The sequence below is a fragment of the Aotus nancymaae genome, unplaced genomic scaffold (assembly GCF_030222135.1).
Source record: "Aotus nancymaae isolate 86718 unplaced genomic scaffold, 86718_ANA_hifiasm-v0.15.2.pri h1tg000011l, whole genome shotgun sequence".
In the NCBI taxonomy this organism is placed as follows: domain Eukaryota; kingdom Metazoa; phylum Chordata; class Mammalia; order Primates; family Aotidae; genus Aotus; species Aotus nancymaae.
In genome coordinates, this window is record NW_026988422.1 from 60,100,590 (window position 1) to 60,122,773 (window position 22,184).

Genomic DNA, 22,184 nt, shown 5'->3' on the forward strand with positions numbered 1-22,184 from the left:
CTTGAGGCCCTGTGCCTCTGATCTGCTGGTGGGGGGCATGAAATGGTTCCAATGTGTCTGTCCAGACAGCAGGAGCTGTGGGTGGGGCAGGCTTCTGGAAGGCAATTTGGACACAGTGACAATGACAGATCCCTCCAGGGCAAACTCTCACTCCTGGACGTGGGTGTCCACGTGGAGTAGCCGCCACTGCTTTTGCACCTGCTCTTGAGATATTTCCAGGCACTGATTTTCTCCAGAGGTGGCTGGTCCACCTGGTGCATTCCCATCCCCTGGGGACTTGTGTAAAGACAGACTCTAGAGCTTTATGCTAGAACCTCAGAGTGAGGTCTAGAAATTGACATTCATAATGAGCACCTCCTCCGATGCTTCTTATATGAAAAGTTTGAAAACCCTTAAAGTACCTGCGAATGACTGGGATGCCTTTCTTTTCTTGCCACGTTAACCCTCCCTGGATTCAAAGCAGATCTAACATAATATTACTTCTTCCCCCAACACTTGGTAGAGTGCCTTTGTTGACATGAGACCCAAGGGCTGAGGGTTGCTTGGGATGGATTTCAGAAGGATGTTGAATCCAGAGAGACAGGATCAGGCCTGGGGCAACTGGGATGCGCCATTACCATTAGATAGTTTATTGTCCAGGCCGGGCGTGGTGGCTCACGCCTGTAATCCCAGCACTTTGGGAGGCCAAGGTGGGCAGATAACGAGGTCAAGAGATCGAGACCATCCTGGCCAACATGGTGAAACCCCGTCTCTACTAAAAATACAAAAATTAGCTGGGCATGGTGGTGCATGCCTGTAGTCCCAGCTACTTGGGAGGCTGAGGCAGGAGAATCACTTGAACCTGGGAGGTAGAGGTTGCAGTGAGCTGAGATGGTGCCACTGCACTGGGCAACAGAACAAGACTCTGTCTCAAAAAAAGAAAAAGAAAAAAAATTAATTGTCCAGCTACCAGGCCTGAGGCTGGCCATGGGGCAGCTGTCAAAGGTCATCTGAGCATGGCCCTGAAGGACCCAGCCAGTGCTGAAATTCCAAAGTCAGTGTTTCTGCTCCTGGTGATGTTGAACAGCTCCTGAGATCTTTTCCATTTCCTCTCCAATAGGTGTGCGCCTTGATCGAGTGCGTGGAGGCCGCCAGAAATACAAGCGACGGCTGGACTCAGAGAGCAGCCCATATCTGAGCTTACAAATTTCTCCACCTGCTAAAAAGCCATGTGAGTGTCAGGGCAGTCCCTACCCCTTTTGCCAGCATCTGTACCTGGAACATTGGGCATCCCTTAGGGAAATGTCATCTTCCCACCACTGGGTCATGAGACAGTGTGGATCTTGGGGAAGTGACGTCAGTGCCTGGCACATTTAGAATGTAGCTCCAAATGAAGCATGGTCCTGACAAGCCACTGGCCCCATTGTCCAGAATATGACTCCCTTTGCCACCCACCCAGAGTTACTCTGCAGGTTCCTCCTGGAGAATTCAGCAGGTAGCTTCCCTTGGAGGGATATTTCTCAACACCCAGATCACCACTGCCAGCAACTTCATGGAGCCAGAACAGGAGGGGAGATTACAGCCGCTTTGACCTTCCTGGGGCTCTGAGTCCTTTGACCTCAGAAGGCAAAGGACTTTGCCTTCTGACCCATCTAAGCCTCCAGCCCGGCCCCTTCCTTCTTTTCCCAGCATTTACCTTTCCCTCTTTGGTTGTTGCAGTGACCAAGATTGTCTCATACCTACTGGTGGCTGAGCCGGACAAGCTCTACGCCATGCCTCCCCCTGGCATGCCTGAGGGGGACATCAAGGCCCTGACCACTCTCTGTGACCTGGCAGACCGGGAGCTTGTGGTCATCATTGGCTGGGCCAAACACATCCCAGGTGAGCATGTGGGACCAGGGGAGAGTATGGCCAGGGACTCTCAGCCAGTGTCCCCGCAGCCTACCCAATGGCTGTGCTTCTGATGCCCAGATCCTGGCCTCCAGAAGGCCTGTGAAATCCTGGCAAGCCTGTTTCTCTGAGCTCCTTTTTCCTCCTTGTAGCATTGGAGAACAGGTAGTTAGAAGGCCCAGTGAGATTTATACACTGCTGTGGGCTCTTCAGAACTAGTTACCATTCCAGGAGGGGCCATGATTGCATCTACAATCAGTATAATATTCAAAGAACAAGTTCCTTGAGCCCTTAAAAGACGGAGTAGGGTTTTCTTGTAGACCTTATTGGAATGATGCCAGAAAACACCAGAAGAAAGACGGACTGTCTTTTCCTATGGAGGCAGGCAGAATGGAGCAGTTAGGAGCATGGGCTTGGGAATCAGATCAGGATTCCAATTCTGGGTCTGCAGCTTACTAGCTGAGGAACCCTAGGTAGGCCACCTGACCTCTGTCAAATGGGAACACAAGAGCTTTGACGTGAGGGTGAAATGAAATCCTGTATGTGCAGCATTCAGCACAGTGCCTGGAATGTGCTGGCATCAGTTGCATGCCCACTATTGCCATTTACCTGATCTCTCAGGGATGCCTGTCTCTGGATTGGCTTCTGAGATCTTAAGGGCATTTCTGGTGTGGAAAGTGTGCATTACATGTTTCAGGCTGTGTGGACTTCTCTTCACTGCATGGGGACCCAAACCCTGCTTTCAACCTTTCTCCTTTTTCTTTTCTTTCTTTTTTTTTTTTGAAACAGAGTTCCGCTCTTGTTACCCAGGCTGGAGTGCAATGGCGCGATCTCAGCTCACCACAACCTCTACCTCCTGGATTCAGGCAATTCTTCCTGCCTCAGCCTCCTGAGTAGCTGGGATTACAGGCACGCGCCACCATGCCCAGCTAATTTTTTTTTTTGTATTTTTAGTAGAGACAGGGTTTCACCATGTTGACCAGGATGGTCTCGATCTCTTGACCTTGTGATCCACCCGCCTCGGCCTCCCAAAGTGCTGGGATTACAGGTGTGAGCCACCGCACCCGGCACCAACCTCTTTCATTTTGGGCAGATGGCAGGAGCTTTTTTATTTTTGTAGATGCCAACATCCCCGCATTATACATTACATACATATTGGGGGCCTTTCTCTGTGCAGCTTATTCCTCAACTCCTTTAAGACTCTAAAAGTTGACTCAGAGTGTGGTAGAAACATGCTTTTATTGTTTTGGTGATGACCCACCATGGACATGGGCAAGTCAGCGTCCTGTCTGTAGATCGTTTTCGGTTTGTCGTGGCTCTGAAAGGTGAATACAGCATGCAGACGATACAGCAAAGGTGTCCTAGACTTCAGATGCCAAGGCCCACAGTGGTTCGTTTGTTTGTTTTTTGAGATAAGTCTCGCCCTCTTGCCCAGGCTAGAGTGCAATGGCATGATCTCGGTCTCCTGGGTTCAAGTGATTCTCCTGCCTCAGCCTCCTGAGTAGCTGGGATTACAGGTGCATGCCACCACATCCAGCTAATTTTTTTTTTTTTTTTTTTTTTTTTTTTTGAGACAGAGTTTTGCTCTTGTTACCCAGGCTGGAGTGCAATGGTGCAATCTCGGCTCACCGCAACCTCCGCCTCCTGGGTTCAGGCAATTCTCCTGCCTCAGCCTCCTGAGTAGCTGGGATTACAGGCATGCGCCACCATGCCCAGCTAATTTTTTGTATTTTTGGTAGAGATGGGGTTTCACCATATTGACCAGGATGGTCTCGATCTCTTGACCTCATGATCCACCCACCTCAGCCTCCCAAAGTGCTGGGATTACAGGCGTGAGCCACTGCGCCCGGCCCATTTTTTTGTATTTTTAGTAGAGATGGGGTTTGCTATGCTGGCCAGGCTGGTCTCGAACTCCTGACCTCAAGTGATCTGCCCACCTCGGCCTCCCAAAGTGCTGGGATTACAGGTGTGAGCCACCACGCCTGGCCCAAGGCCCTCAGTTGATTGAGGGAATAAAAAAAAAGTCCTTCTGTGTGAGATCTTGCATGCCCAATTACAGGAAGGAGACTTCCTGTGGACAGGGATGCCCAAGGAGATTAGAGGGCCCAGAGGCTCTGCTGGCAAGGACCGCCTGGTGGCCCCTGGGCATTCTGACCAGGGATCTAGCCTGGTACGCCCTTACTAAGGAGCTCAACCTCTCGGGGATTACACACTCAGTAGTTTTTGAATCTGCCCAGTGCTGGTTCAGCAGAGATGTGGGGTCAGGCCACTGCTTAAGACACCTCAGCCTGGATTGCTCTACTAACCCAGGGCCAAATTGGGTACAGCTAACCCCTGGCCCCACCCTCACACTCCTAGTCCAGGTTGAACAGATCCTGCATCCTAGCAATGGCTCATGAGTGGCGCCTGGCGGTCCCCTGGGTCATTGCTTCCTTCTTCCACAACCCCACCCCTGCAACACCATGGAGGGAGTAGATAGGACCAGGAGACCCTGTCTCCCCTGCACTTATTTTTCTCTGTGCCTTTCCACCTCCCAGCTCCATCTCCCATCTGTGCCCAACCAAGAGGGCAGGGCTAGAGCAGAGTGGGTGCTAAAGGCATAGACTTGGGAATCAGGCAGCCTGGGCTTTCATCTCAGCTCTGTCCTTACTGGCCTTGTGCAAGATACTGAATTTTTTCAAAGCTTCAGTGTCCTTGTCTGTAAAAATCACGATAGAGCCCTTCACGGATTGTTGGGAGGAGGTATCGGACTTCGTGTGCGTGTTAAATGGCAGCGATGCTTACCATGGCTGTTGTTGCTAATAGTAATAAAAGCCTCCTTTCATGCCTTAATTTATCCTTGCCCATTTTTAATAGAAAAGTAAAATAAAAACAGGGGCTCAATTGTCCGTCTTAAATGCTAATTTGCCTATTTTACATTAATCTGCATGCTGAATTCTTTGCCTCCTGACCTTCCAGTGTTTAAGGTAAAATTAATTAGTGGAGTCTCCTGCCACTGCATGTAAACCTCATATTAAGGGCAATGACAAAATCAAGTGCCTGAGGGTTTTTTTTTTTTTTTTTTTTGAGATAGAGTCTCGCTCTGTCACCCAGGCTGGAGTGCAGTAGTGTGATCTCAGCTCACTGCAACCTCCGCCACCCGGGTTCAAGCAATTCTCTTGCCTCAGCCTCCCAAGTAGCTGGGATTACAGGCATGCACCACCACACTCAGCTAATTTTTTTTTTGTATTTTTAGTAGAGTCAGGATTTCACCATGTTGGCTAGACTGGTCTCAAACTCCTGACCTCAAGTGATCCATCCGCCTCGGCCTCCCAAAGTGCTGGGATTATAGGTTTGAGCCACCGCACCCAGCCAGGTGCCTGATATTTTTAAACTAATCAACTTAATCCCATCTCAGATTAGATGGAAAATGTATCTGAAGACAGGCTCACTAGCCCTGAGAGACAGAGAGAGAGAGAGAGAGAGAGAGAGACAGAGAGAGAGAGAGAGAGAACGAACTGGTTGAGTAGGGAGAATACAAGCTGGAGCCCACCCTGGGACCTGTGTTGGCTTCTGTCCATCTTGGTGCCTGCACAGACAGAAAATGGGGAACTGGCCACTCCAGGCTGCTCAGGAGTAGAGCTCTGAAGAACCTGGGCCACTGTCCTTAAACACGAGGGGCCGCAGCTCACGCTTCGGTGTCTTCCAGCCTGGCACAGAGGGCACTGCACACTTAGCTTTGCATGCACATATTGAGAAGTCAGTATACATCAGGTCCCCTGTTTGGTGTTGTGGCTGAGACAAGGAATTAATTTTGCCCCCATGATCCCATTTAGAACAAGGCTGACTTCCAGGGGGAACTTGGTTCACTCAGAATCCCAGCCATTGTTCAACTCAGTCTGACATTGTCCTATCCCAAATGCAGGGTTTTTTTACCTTAAGTTGAATGTTCTAAGTATTGGGTTCCCCATAGGGCAAGCCCAGGTCTTTAGAATGTCCACCTCTTATTCCATGAGATCATGAGCTAGCAGCCTTTAATAGGCAGTGGGGAATCACTTGATGAATTTGCAGCCTACTCCAAATGACCCGAGCTTGCCATCCTCCCTCCCTGGGCAGCCTCATGCTTGTGCCAGCCAGGAGAGCCTTCCCGGACAGTCTCTACCACCCTGCCCAGGCCCCCATGTACAGGGCATCCCCAGAGGCCTCCTCACAAAGGTCCCTCCGTGGCCCTGCTCCCAGGTAGCCTCCGTCTGGCTCAGTGAAATATGAGCTGCCGAGTGACAGCAGCTGTGTCTGAAGTGGCCCCAGATCCTATAATTACATCTCCCTTTATTACCTCTGCTAATGGCCCTCCAGGTCGACAGAAACGATCATAAATTAACACATTATGAACTCTACTTGCCACAAATTATGCGCTTTTTTTTTTTTTTTTTTTTTGAGCCAGGATCTTGCTCTGTCACCCAGGCTGGAGTACAGTGGCATGATCTTGGCTCACTGCAGCTTTGACCACCTGGGTTCAAAAGATCCTCCCACCTTAGCCTCCTGAGTAGCTGAGACCACAAGTATGCACTATCATGTCTGGCTAATTTTTAAATTATTTGTAGAGATGGGGTTTTTGCCATGTTGCCCGGGCTGGCCTGACAGTCCTGGGCTCACATGATCCTTCCACCTTGGCCCCCAAAGTCCTGGGATTACAGGTGTGAGCCACCAAGCCTGGCCACTGGGAGAAATTTCTAGCAGTAGAATTGCTAGGTTGAAGGGAGCATGCCTTTCATTTTATTTTTAGTTTAATTATATTTATGACTTATTTTTAAGCATCTTAAGCACTGATAGGGTTCAAAAGCCAAATGTAGAAATAAATGTATATACAGAAGTCTCACCTCTATCCCTGTCCCCTTCCCCTCCAACCTCCTAGAATTCACCAATTTTCTTTCTGGCATTTCTTTTCACAAATATTAGAAAAGATCTGAACTATTTCAGATGTTAAAAGGTATCAGATACCTATCCCTCCCTTCCCTGCACAAGATGAAGACACCTGTATCACTGTTGAACACTTTGGAGTACACATTTGGATTGTCAAAGCTATTTTCAGGGCCTTTTGAAAATGTTCAGGGAGGAAAGAGTGATCGAGGCTGAGTCCAGAACTCAAAGCAGCCTCGCAGAGGTCTGGGAACAGTCCTCCCGGGTACACCCTCTGATGATGGCACAAAACTTTCCAAGTCCAGTCTCCCTCCCACCACCAAAGGGCAGGGCCATCCCTGACTCCTACAAGATAGGCAAAGGCAGCTAACCTTGAACCTGAGTCCAGAGATCTTAACTGGTCTAACCAAGTGCTTTGGGCACATCTTCTTGTCACCTGGGAGTCAAAGCCCATGACGTTTGTCCATTTTCTCTCTCCTTTTAGCTGTAAAGGTTTGTCGGGCAGCTTCTTTGCTGTGCTCAGCCATGGGGGTGGGGAAAGGAACAGCTCAGTGTCTGTGCACCCTGGGAACTCAGAGCTGGGGTGAGCCATTCAGGTGCACCTGGAGGTGTGCCTTATTCATCAAACGTGCTCTCACCACCCCGCTTGAGAGCTTAGCTCCCAAGGCTCCCCTTCCACAAAACCTCCCCAGACTCTTGTTTGGACCACCTTCCCCAGCTGCATGCTCTCAGAGCCCTTCATTTGCTGTAGCTCTTCTTACTTTGTAACTTTGTGCCGACTACTGCCCCTTGGTATGTGTCTTCCCCTTCACTGTAAGCCCTTGACGGCGGGGAGCAGTTCTGGATTGAGCACACCATTCTGTCCCCAGGGCCTAGCGCAGGCCTGGCACTTAGTAGGTACTCAGTAAGTTTTTGCTGATTAATGTCTCAAAGGGCAGAAGAGCATGCTAGTCACATCCTAATGATTGTACCTACATGATTCACTGCACAGGGGCTTTTCCCCTGCATTTCCAGAAGACTAGTTCTTACCTCATCCTCTGTGCTACCTTCCAATTCAGTTGTCTGCTAACTTCCCCCCTGCCCTCCTCCTCCATCTCCCCTCCAGTCTGTCTGCTTTTACACCCCCTCCCCAGAGCTGTCCAGCACTCCCCCGACAAACTCTCTGGTGCTGGCTGATTGGTATCTGTTAATTAATGTTGCCCAAGGCCTCTCTCTTACTCAGACACCTGATAAGGGAAATTGGATGTCCATTTCTATCTATCTTTTATTACCTCCCAGCTCCCCTGGCCACCACAGGCAGCCACACACCCTCTCCCATGCAGGGAATCTGGACAACCACACACACACACACGTGCACATGCACACACATGTGTGCACACACACACCCTGACCCCCCGTCACAACCTCTCCCTTGAGAAGGTGCATCAATCAAAGCTCGCCCGTGTCTGTCGGTATAATCACTCCTGCTCTTTTGTTGATTACCCATGGATTCCATTAGCCGGTGGTGATCCAAGGCCCAAATGGTATAGATCAGGCTTGGGAACTGCGATAATTCACTTGGAGAATGCTCACAGCGTAAGGGTGGCCTGCCTAATGGGGCCTTCAGCTCCAGGACTGCCCCCTAAGGTTGAACTGCCATGCCCTGTGTGGAAGTCAGGGAAGAAGTGGCGTTGGGACAGAGGAAGCAGATGGATGGGATAGACCACACAAGCCAAAGAGCTGGGTGGTCCAGAAGCTCAGGGCCACCCAGGCCTCCAGGCAAGTCCAGAGAGGAGAAGCGAGTGATGCCAACGGTGTGCCAACACCAACAATAATAGTAACAGCAGCCACAGTCATCACCAGCACCCTAGCATGTTGAGTGCTGATGATGCCGGGAGAAGTGCCCAGCACATTTTTTTTTTTTTTTTTTTGAGATGGAGTCTCACTCTGTCACCCAGGTTGGAGTGCACTGACATGATCTCAGCTCAATGCAACCTTCGCCTCCCAGGTTCAAGTGATTCTCCTGAGTGGCTGGGATCACCGGTGTGAGCCACCATGCCTGGCTGAGGGACCCAGCATTTTACATGCATCTTCTCTTTTCACTTTCACAGCACCCCACCTCAGACAGTGGCTCCAAGCCAGGGATGGGGTCTAAGTTAGCAAATGAAGTAAAAAGTCCTTCCTGGGATAAATTACCCCTGAAAAAAAAATCCCTTCACGTCAGTTACCCATAGTGCATGGTGCAAACAGCTTTGTGAATGCTTTTCCGTCTTTGAATAAATCTAACATGTCAGTGTTGGAACCAATCACTGAGTTTCTGGTTGAATCTCCAGTGAAGTTACTGCCTTGTGTTTGGTGGTTAAGATGTTTTAAAATCAGCTGATTATTTACCTACTCTCCCTTCCTCTCCTATAAATCAAGATGTTAATTGACTTTGCCTAATTTAAGTGCACGTATAATGCAATTCCAGTATAGTATCATTGTTTTGCAGATGAGGACTTTCATCTCGTCATTAGTAATAATAGCTCAGTAAATACTTTGTATGTTCTGGAATAATCATCTCATTTAGAAGCAGACCCGACTGTTCTCCCATTGCCTAGATGAGGAAGTGAAGGTTTGGGGAAGCTCCACAGCTTTCACGAGGCCAGCCTACAGCTAGTAAGTGCGAGTCAGGGTTCAACCCAGGCAATCCCCACAGCTCACTGGACAAAACAGTGTCACAATTCTGGAGCCTTCTCCATACCCAACTTTATTTTCACTGTGGAATCAGCCTCAATAGCAGGGAGGGGGTAACTCCCATGATTCCAAGTTCTCAGAATAGGACTGCTGGGTCATCGTTAAGTAGAGAGTGATGGCCCCGGCAGAGGGGCTCTGACCCTGGGAGGACAGGCTGTCCTGTGAGAAAGTGCCCCAGACCCCGGGGGCTTTTGATCTCCTATCAGTCCCAGGCCGTGGTCACTGTGGTTTTCCCTATGGCTTTGAACAGCTGCGTCCCCATTCCTGGTCAGGCCCGTGGGTCTCTGCACAGCTGAGACTGCATCAAGAATCAGGTGTCATTTTCGAACACCAAAGCCTCCCCTGGTTTGAGCAGAGAGTGGGCCCTGGAAACTCCCCAGAGTGGCAGAGAGCACGCACTACTGCCTCCTGATTCCAGTATGTATTCAGTCACTCCTTTAGCTACAAATGCATTGAATTAATCAAAAAGCCTCTATAGAGTTTGGAAAATACCATAGAGCTAACAATAATAATGATAACAACTGTCAACATTGACTGAGCTCCTCTTATGCAAGCCTTTTCCATGAATTCCAAGACCGACATATTCCCCAAGGGGAGGACAGTGAGTCTCACACCACACAGGGAAGGCCTGGGGGCAGGATCCGGGGGTGCCAAGGACACAGCCACCCCCCCACCCTGACCTCCACCCCCCCAGCAAGCCCCAGGGAGGCCCCTGGTCTGCTGCTGCCCTCTGTGCTCCCTCTTCCCACAGGCTTCTCGAACCTCTCCCTGGGAGACCAGATGAGCCTGCTGCAGAGTGCCTGGATGGAGATCCTCATCCTGGGCATCGTGTACCGCTCGCTGCCCTATGACGACAAACTGGTGTACGCTGAGGACTACATCATGGACGAGGAGCACTCCCGCCTCGCGGGGCTGCTGGAGCTCTACAGGGCCATCCTGCAGCTGGTGCGCAGGTACAAAAAGCTCAAGGTGGAGAAGGAGGAGTTTGTGACGCTCAAGGCCCTGGCCCTCGCCAACTCCGGTAAGCATGGCAGTGGGGCCTGGAGGGGGAGTTTCTGGGGGTCTGCCTGGGCCTAGTAAGCCCGTCTCTGGGGCCCATGGGCAGGGCTGGCTGCTGTGGGTAGAGGTGAAAGGAAAACACTGAAGCTTTTTATCACCGAAGATTGTGCAAAGGGTGGCCTGCAGGTAAAAAGACGGTGATGAAGGCTGGCACTAGGCTGATCATTTCCTAAGCCTCGGACATCCAGACTGGCACATTGGTTAAGGACACGGGTTCTGAGGCCACATTGCTAAAGAGCAAATCCTGCGTCTACCAATTAGGCAAGTTACTTCACTCAGTTTTTTCATCAGTAAAAGGAGGGCAGTAAACAGTCCCTACTCTACAAGGCTATCGACAGGATTTCTTTATGCATAATTGTATTGCTTGCAACATGCCTGGTGCATAATCAGCACTCAGTTCTTTATTTATTATAGATGGAGTGTTGCTCTGTCGCCCAGGCCGGAGCGCTGTGGCTTGATCCTAGCTCACTGCAGCCTCAAACTCCTGGACTCAAGCCATCCTTCCACCTCAGCCTCCTGAGTAGCTGGGACTACAGGCGTGTGCCATTACTCCCAGCTAACTCTTATCTTTATTTTTTATTGAGATGGGATCTCACTGTGTTGCCCAGGCTGGTCCCAAACTCCTGGGCTCAAGCCATCCTCTCACCTCAGCCTCCCAAAGTGCTGGGACTACAGGTATGAGCCACCACGCTCACTGTCAACTTGTTAAATTAGCTAGGAGTTTGTCGAATTCTTACAAACAACCCAAGAGCAAAATTCTTATTGTTGTGACCTCATTTTACAGATGTGGAAACTGAGACTGGGAAAAGTAAAATCGCCCAGGGTCACAGAGTTAAAAAGTGTCAGAGTTAAGGGTTAAACCAACGTCTTCTGATTCCAAAATCAACCTGAACTTATACCCACTCCTTGACTCTTTCAGTCAAATCTCTTGAACACAGGAGGATAGAACCTTCCCGACTGAGTGGTTTAAACTGGAGTTACAAAGGAGGACTCACTCCATTTCATCTGCCTTCACCAACTTCTGGCTAGATTATCTGAGGGGAGAGGCAGGCATTGGGTAATGCCAGTGAGTGAGCTTCAATGTAACCAACATCCGCACACAGAGAGCTTCCACACTATCCAGGGAATGGTGCTGGGCGCCAGGGGGCTGCAGGAGAACGATAAATACAGGGTCCCCGCCCTAAAGAGAGTACATGTCAGGAATCACACACATAACTCTGCTGCAGAGCAGCGTGTGGCAGAGTTAACTGCCCAGGTCTGGATCAGGTGGAGCCAAGTTCAAATTCTATCTCTGACACTTCCTAGCAGTATGACCTTGGGCAACTCAGTGTCCTTGTGTGTTCAGTGGCGATATTCTGATCACCTCTTCCAAGCACTTTTTTTTTTTTAAAAGACAGAGTCTGGCTCTGTCGCCCAGGCTGGAGTGCAGTGGTGTGATCTTGGCTCACTGCAACCTCCACCTCCTGGGTTCAAGCAATTCTCCTGCCTCAGCCTCCTGAATAGCTGGGACTATAGGCATGCACCACCATGCTTAGCTAAACTGTGTATTTTTAGTAGAGACAGGGTTTCACTATATTGGCCAAGCTGGTCTCGAACTCCTGACCTCTTGATCTGCCCATCTTGGCCTCCCAAAGTGTTGGGATTACAGGCATGAGCCACTGTGCCCGGCCCCAAGTACTTTTTAAAAAAACTTTTTTGAGGCAGAGTCTCGCTCTGTCACCCAGGTTGGAGTGCAGCGATGCAATCTCGCCTCACGCTTCACTGCAACCTCCGCTTCCCGGGTTCAGGCAATTCTCATGCCTCAGCCTTTTAAGTAGCTGGGACTACAGGCGTGTACCACCACCCCAGCTAATTTTTGTATTTTCAGTAGAGACGGGGTTTTGCTATGTTGCCCAGGCTCGTCTCAAACTCCTGTCCTCAAGTGATCCACCCACCTTGGTCTCCCAAAGTGCTGTGATTACAGGTGTGGGCCACCATGCTCAGCCCCAAGTGCTTTTGTGAGAATTAAAGGTCGACTGAAGATAAAGCACTCAGCCTGGTGCATGGCCTAGAGGAAATGTTCAATAAATATTAATTATTATCATTATTATTAATGTTAGAGGAAACAAAGTGTTATCAGCAGATGGAGGAGGGAGAGCTGCAGACAGTACGCACAGAGTAACCAAGTGGTTCACGCAGTACTGTCCTGCTTTTGCTGAAAGTCCCACACCCCAGGAAACTCATGAGTCCCTGGCACACTGGGACAGCTGGTCGCCCTAGCACACGGCTTCATGGCACATGCAGGGGGTGCTGTTGATGACCCACTTGGACCCCTTTTACTGGGTTGGTGCACCCATCTCCCAGCTGCTAACAGCTCACAGCTACCCTTTTGCAGGGCCTACCCTCCACTGCCTTGCCCAGAGGGTTATGTGGCCCTTCCTTTGGCACCACCAGGCAAAGGTGGACCCACATGGGAACAATAGTCCAGATCAGAGCCCTGCATGGGGTCCGGCTGACGCTGAGGTCCCATCTTTGCCTCGCTGTCTCCTTCCCTGTGCTTCCTGCCTCACCACATCCTTTCTCCTGAACACAGACTCTCCATAATGTCTGTACCTAAACCCCTGTCCCAGGCTCTGCTCCTGGGGGACCTGAGCTAACACAGAAAAGGATGCCATTTTTTTTAGTTCAAATCTTTTATTAATAATAAATTAATGCAAAATAATAGTCAAAATTTCATACTTCCACAGAGATTATTTACACATGGAATTTTAAAATTGTAGTGCATTCTTTGTTAGAGAATGCTAATGCTGTTTTTTTTTTTAAGTATAGTTTTAGATTTACAGAATAACTTTTTTTGGAGACAGAGTTTTGCTCTTGTTGCCCAGGCTGGAGTGAAATGGCGCCATCTTGGCTCACTGCAACCTCGCCTCCTGGATTCAAGCAATTCTCCTGCCTCAGCCTCCTGAGTAGCTGGAATTACAGGCGCCTGCCACCATGCCTGGCTAATTTTTGTATTTTTAGTAGAGACAGGGTTTCACCACATTGATCAGGCTGGTCTCAGATTCCTGACCTTAGGTGATCTACCCACCTTGGCCTCCCAAAGTGCTGGGATTGCAGGGGTGAGCCACTGTGCCCGGCCAATTTACAGAATAATTGAGCAGATAGTCCATAAAGTTCTATACACCCACCCCATTCATATCCTCCTTCCCCAGAAGTTTCCTCTATTATTAACACCTTGCATTAGTGCAGTAATACGTTACAAATGGTGACCCAATATTGACATATTATTGAGTGCAGTCCATAGTTTCCATCAGGGTTCACTCTTTGTGTTGTATTATTCTTTAGGTTTTGACAAATGCATAATGACATGTTTGTACAATGACATATCATACAGAATAGCATCACGGCCCTGTGCTTCCCCTACACAGAGGGGAGCATTTGAACCAGTAATTGCAGAGGGCCTGGGAATTCCAACGGGTGGAAGAGGAGCAAAAGCAGTGAAAGCAGAGGAAGCAAGGTGACAAAGCCAGGCGCAGCAAAGTTCTCTGTTCTGGGCTCTCCTCACTTACACCAGACACAGAGCTCAAGCTTGCCTGTGTTGGGAGAGGCGAGTAAAGAGGTAGCACCTCCTTCACTCTTACTTGGTCCTCAGCACTGGACCACACCACGCCAGCTTTTAGCCGCTCTTTCCTTGATCTCACATGGAGCTGCACACATACACACATGCACATGTATCCATACGAACGTATGCACACATGCACATGCATACACACTGCACATGTGAACACATATATGTACATGCACATACCCCCATATGCACCCACATACATGTATACACACACACACACACACACACACACACACACCCCTGAGGACCCACGGTGGTCTGTCAATATGAATGCATCAGGAACTTCGATTGGCATCAAACGTTGCCTGAGTGCACACTTTGTCACATGGGATGAGGTTTCAGGTCTCCAGACTTCTTGCCCCAGTGACACGTAGAAAGCCATCCTGCAGCTGGTGCACAGGATGAGAAGCTGGAGGTCGGGGAGGAGTTTGTGATGTTTGAGGCCTTGGCTGACCCCCAAGAGGGGACACAGGCCTTGATGGCAGGAATGCTTCCTTCCCAGCACAGAGCAGGTGAGCATGAGGCCCTGTTGTTACCAAGTAGATACTCGGAAAGCAGGCTGGCTAGTCGTGTTTTTTTTTTTTTTGAGATGGAGTTTCACTCTTGTTACCCAGGCTGGAGTGCAATGGCACGATCTCGGCTCACCGCAACCTCCGCCTCCTGGGTTCAGGCAATTCTCCTGCCTCAGCCTCCTGAGTAGCTGGGATTACAGGCACGCACAACCATGCCCAGCTAATTTTTTGTATTTTCAGTAGAGACGGGGTTTCACCATGTTGACCAGGATGGTCTCGATCTCTTGACCTCGTGATCCACCCGCCTCGGCCTCCCAAAGTGCTGGGATTACAGGCGTGAGCCACCGTGCCCGGCCTTTTTTTTCTTTTTTAAGAAATGATTTTTCAGCCTAGGTGACAGAGTAAGAGTCTTTCTCAGAAATAAATGAATAGAGCAAAGTAATGATTTAAAGGAGTACTTGCCAAAGTATCTGTGATGAAGGACCCATTTTTAAATGTTTCAAAATATTCAATCAATTATGGACAGATCATTTTATAAAGTACAACAAAAGCACATTATTAGAAAAAGGAAATTAACCAGATGTACAAAACATGAGACCAATTTTTAAATTTTTATATATAACAGATATAAATAGAAATCATCCTGCCAAACTGCTATAAAGTTTCTAAATGCTTACTCTCAGTTTCTTATCAGAGACCAGTCACATCCAGAGGGCAGGTGGGAGCCAGTCTGTGCACCACACTTGGAGCAGGGTGGGTTTAAAGCATGTATTTCAGGGTCAGTGAGACCTGGGTTCAAATCCTCCCTCTGCCGCCTACTGGCTGAGTATCCAGAAACCCAAACTTCCTGAGCCTCGGTTTCCTCATCTGTGAAATAGGGAGAGCAGCAGCTCATTGCGAAGAATGTGCAGTGACGCACATCAGGCCCTGGCCACTGTGCTTGGCACAGATCCCTCCTAGCTTGTTGTGTTTCTTCTGTTGGGCTCTGCCGGGCATAGTGGGCGGCCTGGGGAAGAGGACCTAGTTGGATGCAGCCCCTGCTTCCTGAACTTGGATGTAGCAGAAAGAGCCGGTGATTCCTGGCATAAGAGAGGATCATGTAAAGGGCTCAAGGAAGGAAGAGTACATTGTTTTCGACTGGGGAGGTAGAATCTGAGTGAAATCTTAAAGCAAGAGGTGATTCGGCAGGATAGGAAGAGGGAGGGTAAAATTCTGTAGTGGGGTCACCAGGCAGGAAATGGGGAAAGAACAGGCCAGTTTGGGGGAGAGGGTAGAAAAGCAGGCTGGGGGCTGGATGCGGTGGCTCACGCCTGTAATCCCAGCACTTTGGGAGGCCGAGGCAGGCGGATCACAAGGTCAGGAGATCGAGACCATCCTGGCCAACATGGTGAAACTCCGTCTCTACTAAAATCCAAAAAAAAATTAGCTGGGTGTGGTGGTGTGTGCCTGTAGTCCCAGCTACTCAGGAGGCTGAGGCTGGGGAATTGCTTGAACCTGGGTGGCAGAGGATGCTGTGAGCTGAGATCGTGCCACTGTACTACAGCCTAAGTGATAGAGCAAGACTTCATCTCAAAAAAAAAAAAAAAGAAAGAAAAAAAAGCAGGCTGGGGTCAGACCAGAAGCTCAAGGGCTGTGAAGGGATTGGATTGTGATGGGGTCAGTGCAGGGAGCCAGGAAGGGTTGTGGGAGAGTGACCTGCCCCATCCTTGAGGGGGAAAGATCACCCAGGCACGATAGGGACATTGTGTTGGCTGGAGGAGGGATGGGGGCCAGGAGAACCCACGGAGGTGTCCTAGTGGCAGCCCCCAGGGCTGCCATAGGTGCCACTGCTGAGGCCGAGTGCACGGGATGAGTCAGGTGTGGGTTCAGTGGCTCAGGGGGCTGACGCTGGGCAGAAGTGCCCAAGCACATCAGAGGCAGACTGTGGCTCCACACTCCGGCCCCCTGGGAGCCTGCTGGCCGACATTTACCCCACATCCCAGCCATCCCCAAAGCTCCTTGACAGCAGAAAAAATTCATAGCCATTGATTTTGTAATTAACAGTTTATCAATGCCATCGATACAGACCTGATGATGGATTGCAAAGAAATTAATCTTGCAATGTTATTTTATTTCATTTTTGGTCGAAGGCAGCTGCCAATTTTGGCCTCCTTGGGGAGAGTGGGGGGAGGATGGAGAGGGTGGGGAGAGGGAGCTGGCAGGAGTTAGGAGCCCAGATGGCAGGGCCCAGCCATGTTAGGTGTAGGAATGGGGCCATGCTTCATCTCCTACCCGATGATGAAGGAGGGCTCGCTGCCTTGGTAGCAGGGAGCAGGAAAATGTGGAGGAGGCTTGGGTGTGGGGCCAGTGAAGACCCAGCCCTGCAAGGGCACTCACCCCCAGCTGAGTCCCCACAGGAATGATAACTTGACCTGACATTGATTAGGTGCTGACCAAGCTCTGGGTAACGTGCTGCTTCAGTCGCCCTCACCACCACGCTGTGAGTCCGCGTCCCTGTGTTTACAGCCAGGTCAGGCCCAGCTGTAACGTGGCTGTCAGCAGGTGCCTCCCTGCCGTGCTGGGATTTAGGTACATTTTGTTTGAACCCCTAGTTCATGGCCTAAGTTCAAAACCTTCCCCAAGATTTTAGAGAACTCCCAACACTCCAACTTTAGAGCTCTCTCCATCACCACGCCCCATGCTGCCACCACGGGGCACCCTGATACGGAGCTTAGCCCCTGTATCTGTGCCTGTATTCTGTGTCCTATAATCAGAATTTTGTCAGCTTAGCAATTGCACTAAAGACTTGGGGAGCTGGTGCCTGGCAGTCATCTGCAGTGGTTGTCATGGTAATGGTAGTGTAGGGGCCAGGGGCGGCGGTAGGGGCGATACCGCTACCAGGGCACTGACTTGTGACAAGTTCTGTTATAAACCCTTGACCTGCTTAACTTATTTAAGCCTCTGAGGTAGGTATGGCTATTGTCTCATTTTACAAGTGAGGAAAATGAGGCACAGAGAAGTTAATTACTTGCCTAAAGTCACACAGCCTGCAAGTAGGGGACACAGGATTCCAACAGTCTGGCCCCAGGGTCTCTGCTGCCACCCCCTGGTGACCTCTTGAGAAATGTCCTCTGTAGATGCCAGTCTCTCCCTGGGTTTGAGTCCCAGCTCTGTCATTAGCTTCTGTGACCTGAGACTGGCAGTTAACCTCTCTGAGCCTCAGACTGGCTCTCTGTGAAGCGAGGGTTCTGAAGCGCCCCCTGCCTGCCTGCATGCTGCCTCCTGGACCCTGAGATGGCCCCCACGCATCAGCACTCCTCGCCAGGCCTGCTAATGCTCGTCCTTATGCCTACAGATTCCATGTACATCGAGGATCTGGAGGCTGTCCAGAAGCTGCAGGACCTGCTGCACGAGGCGCTGCAGGACTACGAGCTGAGCCAGCGCCACGAGGAGCCCCGGAGGACGGGCAAGCTGCTGCTGACGCTGCCCCTGCTGCGGCAGACGGCCGCCAAGGCCGTGCAGCACTTCTACAGCGTCAAACTGCAGGGCAAGGTGCCCATGCACAAACTCTTCCTGGAGATGCTGGAGGCCAAGGTCTGATGGCCCTGCACATGGACCATGCCCACCTACAGACAGACAAACGGACAGACCGAGGTGGAGCCCTCCACAGCCACCAGCCTCCACCTTCAACCCCTGTATCATGGCTCTGAGCTGTCCCAGAGGCAGGGGTTTCTCGCTCCTGGCTGTGTGCAGACTCCCGGGTGCAGTGGGGTGGGGGACGGGGATGGGGGGGCAGGGCGTGGGGCTCGTCTGTAACTGGCTTTTTCTTTGGTATGTCTTTCCTTCTCCATGGGCAGTGCGGAGGCCTGGGCCAGGGCTGACTCCCTTCGGGAGTGGAGACCACTGGAGCAAGTGCCCCTCCCCTCCACCAAACCACTAAGAGGCAGCATGTGCATTTCCTACTCCCTTGCCCCCTCCCCCATCCATGGCCTGGGTGGGCAGTGCTCAGGCTGGGTACCACCTGGAGGTTTTCCTTCTGCAGAGGGCAGGTACACAAGGGACAACAGCGTCTTTCTTCCAGAGGCCCTGCCTGCTGAGATCCTCTGGGGCCCCTCAGAGAGCCCCATACCTCCCACAGTCCGCATTCAGCTTTCAGCCAGGCCGGACCCACAGGAGAGCAGCGGCTAGAGCTCACATGTTTCCTGGGCACCCCACCCCCTCGGGGCCTGCCCCCTGCCTGTCACCCACCATGCCAGTGCCCACCTGTCCTCCTCCTCTTCTCCTCCCCCAGGGGTCCCCCGCTACTTCCTGACCCTACCTCAGAGCTCACTCACCCAGTGGGTTCAGCCAGCCACGGTGACTCCAGGGCCTGTAGACAGGAACGTGCTGGCACAGAGAAGAGCGGGGGCCACACCATCCTCCCCAGAACCCTTTCCCGCTTCCTGCCTTCCCCCTGTTCCTGAAGGGCAGGTCTAGGCCAGGTGGGCCCATGAAAAGCCCAGGAGCCTGGCTCCATCCAAGAGCACCCTAGGGGGAGGATCAGGGCAGGATGGGCAGAGGCCCAGACCAATCTTCGCCAAGCACAGAAAGGCCCAGCAGCTGAGAGGTAGGCAGAGGGGCCCCAAAGGGAGGGAGCTCAGCGGAGTGACCAGCCTCATCTTTCCTGGCTTCCCTTCTCTGCACTCCGTATCATGCCACAGGGCTGGCATGCCAGTGCCATAGGAGGGGTGGCCTCCACCCTTGCACAACCAGAGGTTTGGTGTAGCTCCCCTGGGCACTGTGCACACACCAGCTCTCTGGCAGGACCCCTGCAGTCCCCCTGACTGCTGTGCCGGGTGACCAACCATCTCAGTTTGCCCAGGATGTTCCTTTGTCCCAGGAAACTCCTCAGCCCCAGGCACATGGGGACAATGGGTCACCCTGCTTCTGTGGATGGCCATGAAGGTTTTCACTGACTCAAGGGGCAGCCCTGAACACCCATCTGTGCTCACAGGTTGGTAAGGGCAGCTTAGAGGATCTCCCAAGGACAAAAGAGTATCAAGCCATGATGGAAAATGCCCCTTCTAATCAGCTGCCTGCGCAAACAGGGATCAGAGCAACCCCGCGGGGATCCCCCGTCCGTGCCCTTCTAGTCCAACCTGCCTCATCGAGAGAGGCAGGCAGATCTCACCCGGCACTGGGACACCAGGAGGCCAGGTGCCTTTCTGCAGCTTTTCCATTGAAACCCTGGTCCTGCCTCCCTGGCTTTACCCTAGGAACCTCGTGCTGATGACGTGCTGAGGTCATCCAGACAGGAGGGAGGGCTGGCTGAAGTCCACAAACTGCAGAGCAGCTCTCTGATGGTGTCCCATGTAGAAAATGTTAAGGATTTCAAGAGCCCTCCCAGACCAGGGACGTGTCCACCCCACTCCCCTTGCCTGCGGGGAATCGGGTCTGAGTCACTTGAGGAGTGGGCATTGAGCCATCACCCAGGACGCTGCATCCGTCGTCCTCCATGCAGCCCCTCTTCCCCGATCTGGGTGGAGGCGCACATTTGGGGCAAAGGCCCCTCCTCAGTGTCAAGGAACACCAGCTGCGAACCAAGTCTAGCACAGTGTTTAGAGGCTGTGCCCTGAGGGCCTGCTCTGGGGAAACCTTCACAGTCGAGACCTTGGGGTGTGCTCCGTGGGGCCCCCTTAGTCTCACTGTGCTGTGTCCTTGCAGCGGGGCCGTGGTGGCCCCCTGCTCTGTCACTTCCTCCTCAAGCTAGAGGACCCAGGTGGCATCTGCTGCCCGTCTTTCCTAGGGAAAGCATCTCTGGCTCAGCGTGCAACATCTGGCTTGGAGCGAGTGGGTGTTCTGTGCACCAGGCAGCTGTGCCTCTAGCACAGTAGGGCGGAAGTCCTGATAGTTGGTGTCCATGAGGTGGAAGCTGCTTTTACACTTAAAACTCACATCACAACAGGAAATGTGTCCGTAACAATGGAACTCCATCCAATGGGAAAGTTCCTGGTACTGAAGGGATCCATTGGATGCTCAGAAGTTTAGGAGCCAACTTCTTAGCTGGAAGCATGGTCAGATGAAGACCCTCTCTAGGGAAGGGAGAGGACTGACTTAGTGGGAGGTGGTGAAGTGAGGAGAGTTTAGGGGACCCTCCCCGCAGTGGAACAGAACTCAAGTTTCCCCCAAACCTGCCATTTCTGGGAAATCTGTAAAGAGGAAACAGCCTGTCTCAGTTGTACTCATGATACAGGTCATTTGAAATGAACCAAGAAATAAAACATAAAAATCCAACCATGGCGAAGGTGGTATGGCTGGGTTTTGTTTGGTCCCCTTGTCCTCATCTGTTCTAAAGTTTCCAGACTGGCTGTCACTTTGTGAACTTGTCATGTGTGAAACCCAATCTTTGCATATAGGGAACTTCCTCAGGCCACACTTTAAGAACCAAGTAAGAGGCTCTCAAGACTCCGGCAGAGTCTGGAGGCCGAGGCAGAGCCTTCAACCACCTGTGTCGGAGGCCCCCTTTCCCCATAGACTCCACCCTCCCTCTGTGCAGATAGAAGTGGAGGGTGACCAGCTTGTGACAAGAAGACTGAAGGGTCCAGAGTCCATGCTCACGGAACAGCACCAAAGAAAAGCACTATGTGGAAAGATTGTTTTATTTTCTAATAATGATAATATGGCTGGAATGGCTTCTTAAGATGTATATATTTTTTAAAATGGCAGTTCCCTCTTGCAGCATCACCTGCTTGTACGTCTTTCCGCCTCTGTATGTGTTCTCCCAGAGACGCCCATGTAAATCAAACACCCTAGGATTCTTCCATCCTGGTCCCATGTATCTGGAATCTAATAAATAAGGAAAGGCCTACTGAGTTTCTTCACACATTGTCTTTCTGGGCTGACTGTCCCCTGGACAGCGCTGCCCTTGGGTCTCAGGCCGAGGCTAGGAGAGGCTATTGGGAGAGGCAGCCCAGCCTCCATGTTCCCTGGGGAGTCCCATGGCATCATTTTAAAAGCGTGTTTAGCAGCAAAGCTCAGGAGTGCAACTTGAGAAGTATGATACAGGTCTGAGAAGCTCCCTGTTGCTTTTACGCTTTTGATATTAATGGTAAAGCAATCGATCATTTTCACTAAAGCCAGAGAAATGAGATAGCAGATGTAAGTGAATGAAGATCAATTCATTGGCTTAGGATTTTGAATTGCTTCTGTGACACACATAACACTGATAGCACAGCCCACGTGTTATTCCAGGACACACTCAGGACCAGTGAGAAACAGAGGGGAGAGCCTAAAAAGGATCAAACGTGATATTTCAAGATGCCTTTTGTTGCATGTAAAAGACACCTCAGCTTATACTGGCTTACTGGATTTATATGTGAAGTCCACAAGTGGGGTAGACATCAGGCAGGGTTTGATCCAGAGGTTCACAAAGTAAATAGGGTTATGGTTCAACTTTTCCGATTCCCTCATTTCTTCTGTGTGTTTGTTTCATCCCCAAGCTGGTCTCTTCCCTGGTAGCAAGAAGTTTGCCAATTTTTTGTTTCACACCCTGGGGGATAAAGAAA

At 51.0% G+C, this 22,184-nt stretch overlaps 1 protein-coding gene across 3 annotated transcripts in view; it reads left to right on the forward strand.

The window, feature by feature from the left end:
* Window positions 1-21,487, forward strand: part of ESRRB (estrogen related receptor beta) — a 187,720-nt gene extending 166,233 nt beyond the window's left edge. For 2 of the 3 annotated variants that reach the window (XM_012438273.3, XM_012438272.3), the window contains exons 4-7: window positions 1,100-1,210; window positions 1,699-1,860; window positions 10,235-10,504; window positions 17,996-21,487. In XM_012438273.3, coding sequence (XP_012293696.1) covers window positions 1,100-1,210; window positions 1,699-1,860; window positions 10,235-10,504; window positions 17,996-18,240 — 788 coding nt within the window. In that variant the 3' untranslated portion in view covers window positions 18,241-21,487. The remainder of the gene's footprint in view (window positions 1-1,099; window positions 1,211-1,698; window positions 1,861-10,234; window positions 10,505-17,995) is intronic. The other variant, XM_021675017.2, reaches the window with a different exon arrangement.
* The last annotated feature ends 697 nt before the right edge of the window (window positions 21,488-22,184 follow it).